This window comes from Anopheles coluzzii, chromosome 3 (assembly GCF_943734685.1).
Source record: "Anopheles coluzzii chromosome 3, AcolN3, whole genome shotgun sequence".
Taxonomy (NCBI): domain Eukaryota; kingdom Metazoa; phylum Arthropoda; class Insecta; order Diptera; family Culicidae; genus Anopheles; species Anopheles coluzzii.
In genome coordinates this window covers 92,941,045-92,949,119 of record NC_064671.1, presented here as the reverse complement: position 1 = coordinate 92,949,119, position 8,075 = coordinate 92,941,045, and the positions used below count along the sequence as shown (strand labels likewise).

Here is an 8,075-nt window from a genome sequence, read left to right as displayed (position 1 = left end):
GTGGTATGTTTAGTTGAATTAATAGCAATGCAATCGCAAAATTAAATATTTTTGTGACAAATTCTAGATGAGAAGAGGAACCAAGCGCAACGATTGTTTAAAGAAGCTAAAATAATTTTCAAGAATAGTTTTACAATATTGTGGTATTCTGAGTACATTTATGAGATTTTCATTTAAAAACTATTTATATCGATCAAATTGTATTAAAATCATTTCGATTGAAAAATAAATGTTATTGCTGATTGATTCAAATAAAAAGTGCAGTTCAGTCGCCTGGATGACAAAACGGCATGTCCCAGGGATCAAACTTATCATGCTGTCTCACTCTATTAGCTTCGATCGTGCGCAAGGCAAAACGAAACAGCATGTTGGTTGTGTCTGTTGAAGGGTTTTTTCTGCTTGTGATGGGATCAAAAATTTCCCTTTTTCTCGTTTGGTCCCACTGTGCGGAGCGGTTTTGACAGCAGCTTCGCTAGAAAACCCCTTGTGTGCGACACCCGTAGCTTCGTTGAAAGCAGTGACCAACGCTCTCGGTAGTTGAGTGAAATGAGGCCGCCGTCGGTTTTCGATAGCAATATTATTTAGAACAGTGTGGCGCAGGTTGTGCTTGAGCAGCGGCTGAGGCCAAAATTCATCGTTTTTCCTCCTTTGTGCAGCGCGCTGCGATGCAGCGGAAAGTGTTTGGCAGCAGGGCAGCGTAGTGAAGAAGAAATGGTGCTCAATCGCAGAAATGGCATTTCGTTGGGAAAAGTGCGCGCGAGCTGGCTGTGAAGTGATGATGTTCCAAATTCTTTGAATGATTTTCCCCTCCGAAGCGAAGAGGAAAAGAAAGTGATATTTTTCCCCCCACACTCGGTGGTGGAGGAGGTGCTAAAAACGGGATCAGCGTGCAGTGGTGGCCAGCGCAGAGGACAGCATTAGACAGCGTTGTTGCGTGTTTCGGCCCAAAAGCGGGCGGTATCGCCAAAAAAAGGTATAAGCGAAAAGAGAAAAGAGAAGAAGAAAAACGTTGACTGAAGAATTTTCCCTCGTCGTGTGCGGTGAAGAGGGGGAGAGCTTTGTGTTCGCGAAAGAAGAAAGCACACACAACGGGAGGGAAATAATCGCGAGAACGCCATCTGCTGGTGTGCGTAAGCGCGCAGTGTTTTGTGGGCTTTGACGGAGTGTGCGTGCGTGTGTGTGTGTGTGGCGAGCGCGGACGTGTGTGTAGGGACGTGTGTAGAAAGAATTTTTATTTACTAGCGTGTCGCGCGCGGATTGTGACGGTGTGTCTCTTTGCTCTGGCGAGAAGGTTGGTGCAGGCAGAAGTAGTTTTTCTTTCCTGTGGCGAACAAGAAACAAAGCGCGCCCGAAAGCTTGGCTAGCTTTTCGTTTTTCGTGGTGAAAAGTGGTGGAGAAAGGGCAAACGGTGGAATAGAGACTGCAGCTACGCAACAAAATGAGCACACCGGATGCTGGATCGACTGGTGGTGGTGGTGGTGGAGGGGCAGTTAGCAGTTCTGGTGGGACAGGAGGAACCGTTGGCGGTGGTGGGGCAGACAAAACTGCATCTTCCGGTTCGGTGAACGTTTCTAAGACGTCGTCCTCAGTAGGCGGAACAGTAGCAGCAGTAGCAGCAGGAGCGGGTGGAGGAACAGCGGGAGGAGGTCAGCTGAGTGCAACGGCTGTGGTTGGCGGTGGTGGTACTGGTGGTGGAGGAGGAGGCGGCGGTGGTGCAGGCGGGGCCACGGTGACCACCACAACGATACCGATTGATTTGGCCTCCGCGTCGAAGGTTTTGGTGCGCCCGGAGAAGACGACGATGTCCACCACAACGTACAGGTTAGTGTGCAAAAGGGGGAAGGCAGCAGCAGCAGGAGAAGGAGCGATACGCATTTTTTGGCCGCCACGAAACGCGTCACGGCCGTGTGCTGGCGAGCGTGTGCGGCTGTGTGCGTGTGAAGTGGTAAAATCAAACTCACACACACACTACGGCAGCCATCATTGCTCCGTAACACGCACACACGCTCACGGGATGCTCTAATTCGCATCAAACGAGAGTGGGACAGCGCTAGGGGGAAAGAGCGAAAAGCGATATGGCAAACGCGAGAGTTAGATAGAGAGAGAGAGAAGGAGGGAGAGCGTGAGAGCAAACTGGTTCTTATCAAAGGAGGATTTATTTTTATTATTATTTTGCATTGAGTGTCAGCGAACATTAGTTTTGCAATTCCCACAAAGGGGGCATTGCCGTGTGTGAGAGGTAGGGTGGTGTGTGGGCAAAGTATTTTCCCAACCACAGTTTTCCATTGATTTCTGTTGAGGCTTTGAAAAACTCTTTGTTTGATTTTAGGGACATACTCGAAAAAAAAAACTCATTTTCTAAACAATTGACATGATTGTAACAAAAAGTGAGTTTCTGTAGTGCGATTTTCTTTGGGCCATTCAATAATTTTCTCCTCCCTGCCCACACATTCATTCGGCTTTTTTTTTCTTTTCTCTCGCCCCACAGATTCGGCTCAACGCCCGGCAGCCAGATGCGTGTCGTAATTCCGAGCAGTGCCGCGCAGCAAACCTTCTACCGGCAGCCGGCCAACATCAAGCAAGGTAAGGGGCCTGTGCTGGCTGCATCCGCTACCGGTTGGCATATGCGTATCAACTCTCAAAAAGTGTTCCCCTCCACCCATCTACTTGCAGATGCGACGACGACGAACCGAACGCAGATCAGCACCCTGCCGGGGGCGCGCACCGTCACCCAGACGGCCTCGCTGACGGTTTCGCGGCCTCCACCGACCATCCCGCCGACCACCGTGTCCTACCACGTGTCGAACCGCGTCTCGGCCACGCCGGTCGTGGCGGCCAACCTGCAGGCCACGAGCCGGGCCACCATTAACGGGCCGATTCGCATCACGACGCCCCCGATACAGGGGGCCACCCAGGGCGGCGGCAACACGACCACGTACGTGCAGCGGCAAGCGCCGACGGTCGTGCCGTCGCGTAGCGTCACTTCGTCCGGCACGCCCACGGCCGCTACGATCATTTCGCAGAGCAGCAGCGGCGCCACGACGACGCTCGTGCCCAACTTCCAGATGTCGACGCCGCTGTTCCGGGCGGGCGGCATCGGGACGGGGACGGGCCAGACGGTGACCGGTGCACCGCGGGCGCGCGTCGTCACGCAAACGACCCTGTCCGCCAATCACCACCAGGTGGCGGGAGTGGCCGGCAGCACGGGCGGAGGTGCAGCAGGTGGGGGCGGTGGTGGATCCGCCGTCGGCAACAGTGGAGGAGCGTCCGGAGCGGCGCAGCAAGCGGTCGCCATCAGCTCGGCCGGTGGTGGTGGTGGCGGAGGTGGCGCAAGTGCAGTAGCCTCGAGCGGAGGCGGATCCGGCGGTGGGCAATCGCAAGCATTCGTAGCGACACTGTCGGCGGTGCTGCAGGGCCCCCGACAAGTTTCGACGCTGCTCTACACGAACAATAGCAACGCGCAGCAGTACACGATTGGGCCGAACCAGCAACGGTTGGCGCTGACCACGACCCTTTCGCCCCAGCGGCCCCAGGCAACCGTTACGACCGGCATCCGGCCGACGATTCAGCGACTCCCGACCTCGGGTATACGCGTCAGCACGGGCAGCCTGAACTTCCGCTCCCCCGTGCTCGCTTCCACGACGGTGCTGACGACGATCGCTTCGAGCACGGGTACGGTGGGCACCGTTACCAACAGCCAACAGCAGCAACAGCAGCAGCAACAGCAACAGCAACAGCAGCAACAACAGCAGCTCCAGCAACGCACCGTCACCGCGACGGGTGGTCCGGGCGGAGCGACCGCCATTTCGAACGCCATCCCGGCACGCATCATACAGGTGCAGAACCCACCGAGCGGTGCGACCGGCACGGCCCAGATCGTGAACCGGCTGCAGACGAATCTGGTCAACATACAGCCGCTGATTGTGAGCAACAGCCGGCTGCCCCAGAGTGCCCTCCAGCCCGGCATCACGATCGCGCAGGTCGGGAAGCTAACGCAAGTCGCCACGGCTGGCAGTGGTGGGGATAGTGGTGGTTCGGGGTCGGGCAACACGGGCGGCAACTCCGGGACGACAACGCTGCAAACCGCCACCGGACAGCAGATCGTCGTCAGCACGGGTGGTGCCGGTCCGGGTGGTGGCGGCGGCGGTTCACCAGCGACGGCCATTATCGCTGGCAATCTCATCACGGCGAACCATCCGGGAGCGGGCGGGAATGCCGGTGGCGCTCAAACGACCCACCAGGGGCAGATAACGCAAATCGTGAACGTTAATGCCGGCCAACCGACGGTGGTTTCGGCGGCCGTCAGTAGCGGACAGCAGCAGCAAATTGTCACCGTAAGCCAGGCGGGAGGAGGATCAGCAACGACCGGGACAGTTATTCCGTTGCCACTGGCGCTCACGAGCGCACGGAATGTTGGCGGCGGCGGTTCGAATGCGCACAGTCCGCTGAGCATCGTGACGGGTGGAATTGTGCGGACGGCGGGAGGTGCTACGGGAGCTGGCGGTGTTTCGGGCAGCTCGACCTCCATCGCGTCCGTGTTGCCGATTGCAAAAGTCACGCCCCAGCAACAACAAACACTGGTTTCGATGGATTCTGGCTCCAGTGGTGGTGGCGTTACGCAGCATTATTCCGTCGCGAGCAGTGGCGGCGTTTCCGGTGGACCTTCGCTGTACATTCAAACGCGTCCGGGGGGTCCAGGATTGGCTGGAGCTGTAGCAGGCAAAGCGGTGAGTGGAGCAACCGGTGCAACACTGAGCGTCGTTTCGTCGGGATCGTCCGGTGGCGGTGGTGCTGGAACGGGTGGCTCCGCTGCCTCTGCAACCACCTTCCTCCCAACGTCAACGTTCTACTACGAGCGGCTAACGTCTTCGCCGGCCACCAGTGCACCCTCCTCGACCGCGGGCGTAACCATCTCGTCCACCGGCATACCGGTATCGTCCGCCACGTTCGTGCAGGCCGTGGCTGCGTCCTCTTCGTCATCCTCCACCATCACGACAGCGAGTGCAATCAGTGGACCAGTTTTCTCCATTCCCGCTTCGTCGAGTGTCATCAACAGCAGTGGTGGTGGCGGTGGTGGTGGCAATACAACCGTCGTCACTGTGGCTGCTGCTGGCAATCCAACCCTAGCGCCGTACGGCAGCACCGGCTCGTTTGCGATCGTGCAAGCTTCCCCGGCCGGGTCGGGCGTTGGTGCTCGCACAGCCACCCTGGCCACTGGGCCAATCCATGGAATTGTGCCCGCGTCCGTACAAACCGGTGCTGGCAGTGGCACCACCGCTAACATTGTGTCCGTATCGCAACCAACGACCGGGGGCGCATCCTCCACCACGACGCAGATCGTGCCCATACGGTTCCACTCCCAGATGGTCGTGGATAGCAGTGGGCAGACACAACAGATCATTGTTTCGAGCGGTGGCGGTGGTAACGCTGGTTCTGGAGGCGGTCCGACCAACATTGTGCCGATCATTCCCGTCGGCACGAGTGGTGCAACGGCCGTCGTTACCGCGACGACAAAGCAACAATCCTCCCAGCAGGATTCACCGCAATCGAGCATTCTGCGCAAGCGGACACTCGTGGAGACGGCGGGCGGCACAATCAAGGCGACACCCGTCGGAAAGGATCTAACCGCAGCACTGATGGCAGTGGAGCGAGAACGTGTGCGGGAGCAGCAGGACGCCCAGCATCTCATTCTACAACAGCAGCAGCAGCAGCAACACCACCACTTGGTGACGGAATTGCGAGACTTGGCCAATGCGTCACCATTGCACCATTCGCGGCCACCATCGACCGACGGCTCGACGACGGTCAGCGCGACCTCCAGCCCCGGTCTGGACGAGCAGGAAGAGGAAGAGCTGCGTGCGCAAGCATACGCAAACCGGGCCAGCAATGCCATATCGGGAGACGGCCACTTTAAACCCGTCCAGGATGAGCATCACTTCCTGCAGCAGCAGCAGCAACAGCAGCAGCAACACCATCGGGAAATTCTCTCCCTCCACTGTACGGAAAGCTTCCCGACCAATCTCGGCACCAGCACAACGCTGTCGGTGGTTCCGATACCGAATCACAACATCTCACTGGTGTCGATCGGTGGTGGCAGTGCCGCCGGCAACGCTAGCAACGGTGCGGGAGGAAGCTACGAGCAGTCGCCTCGGAAGAAGGCACGCAAACAGCTGCTCCTGCCGATGACGGACGGGCACCATCATCATCATCACCTGCCACCGTTGAAATCGAACTCGTCTTCCTCCTCCTCGTCGTCGTCCTCCTCCGTCATGACAAACTCGTCTACCTCGTCGGCGGGAACTGTCGGAGGCGGATCACAGCAGCATCTGAATTCGGGTGGCGGAGCGCCCGACGACGAGCGGATGGACACGAGTGCCAGTGGACTGGTGGTGCTGGGCAATGTTCCGACGGGTGGATCTACGCCCGGAAGCAATTCCTCCAGCCTCGGCCACCATCACGCGAATGCGAACAAGCACAGCGGCTCGTCGATGAACAACAGCATGCACAACAGCAACAACGTTCGCATGGATCCACCGTCCGGGTCGGTGTCCGGCGCGCCAGTCGGACCAAACAATACCATCTCGGTGGTGACGGCGCGACAAAACGTGGCGTTACGGAAGCCAAACAACCTTAGCTTATTGCAGGTGGGTACTATTGAGGAAGTGGGATCTTGGAGATGGAGTAACGTTGGAATGCTAATTGAACATTTCTTGATTTGTTGCATCACAGTCTTACAAGCAAACGTGGAAATCGGCCAACAATCACTTCCAGCGGTATACCGACGTGAAGCAGCGGGAGGAACGGCGCCCCACGGTGATGGACATTGCCAGCCAGTCGCACATTCTGCAAAAGCTGAACGGCTGGAAGATTTATCATCTCAGCGCACAGATAGAGGATCTGGTAAGCGATTTCGCATGGGCGATGTATGAAGAGATGTGGTGTCACTAAATGTCTCTTTACGTTTCATTCTCTGCAGTGCGATCTTGAATCTCAAGCCTACGGCGAGCTGGGGCAAATGTTACGTGCAATGGAGAATGGCAACAGCAGCAGCAGTACAAGCAGCAGTAGCAGTAGCAGTGGCAATGGAAGCAGCACGCCGACCAAACCCTCGGCAGAAGTCGAACGCATCAATGAGCTGTTGAAGGTAAGCAGTAGAGGCGTGTGTGACTAATTATTTCCCACTTGGCGGCTTACCCAATATTCTTTATACCCCTACACAGGGCAACATGCAGCGCAGTAAAATCATCATCGACGGTATCAATGATGCGCGCACACAGATAATGAAAATTTTCAAACACAAACCGCATGTGTCGGACATCATTTTAAGGTGCGCCTCGAAGCGGAACTTCAAGAAGCGGGAGAAAACGTAAATGGTGCAAGGGGCGGCCTTACACATATCGGTATTTAACGGTTGAAGAGACTACCCGCTGGTTGGAGCGGTGTCGTGTGTAAGTGGTGTAATATTGTTCTTCAGTTCTTAGCATAAAATGCAGTGTGCGCAAACTTCTTAAAGTGTAGAGTATTTTAGGCAGCTTTTAGCATACAAACACAAACACAAGCGCTCTTGAAGTAGTTGTAAAGGATTATTTTAATAGAAGCAATTGCTATTGATAGAGAGGGCGCACCGTGAAGTGCAACATCCCCACATTTGAAACCCAATAACGTGTCATATATAGTTTTATCTGTTTCCACCCCATCATATAATTTTCCCTCTTGCTCATGATCTCCCGCACAAAAGGGAGAAAAGAAAGTGTTGTGAATTTTGTAAAATAGCAGCAAACCTCTCACACACGGACCGGTAGTAGTAGTAGTATTTGTGATTAGTAGGGAAAGCAAAATGATCCTTTTTACTTGTATAAATGACCGTGACCGCTTGCAGGATCAAAAGTTATGTTTTTTTGTGTGTGTGAGTGATGAGTTTAAGCAAGATCTAGGCTGTAAGGGCTATAATTTAAGTTCAAACAACAAAGGTGTCGCACTGATTGCGTCATGGCAGAAAATGTTTTGAAAATAAAACGTGTAGATAATACTTACGAAAACGAAAGACCATTTGAACATTTTGCAAAGAAAAAAAA

At 55.1% G+C, this 8,075-nt stretch overlaps 1 protein-coding gene across 2 annotated transcripts; it reads left to right on the top strand.

The window, feature by feature from the left end:
• Positions 1-516: 516 nt before the first annotated feature.
• Positions 517-8,022, top strand: LOC120955872 (mucin-12). 2 transcript variants are annotated; one of them, XM_040377074.2, is made up of 6 exons: positions 517-1,821; positions 2,489-2,583; positions 2,647-6,644; positions 6,730-6,900; positions 6,977-7,144; positions 7,221-8,022. In XM_040377074.2, the coding sequence occupies exons 1-6, from the start codon at positions 1,439-1,441 to the stop codon at positions 7,368-7,370; spliced, it is 4,965 nt and encodes a 1,654-aa protein (XP_040233008.2). In that variant the 5' UTR covers positions 517-1,438; the 3' UTR covers positions 7,371-8,022. The 2 variants fall into 2 exon arrangements, with proteins under 2 accessions (XP_040233008.2, XP_040233009.2); XM_040377075.2 differs by having other exon boundaries at positions 518-1,821; positions 2,674-6,644.
• The last annotated feature ends 53 nt before the right edge of the window (positions 8,023-8,075 follow it).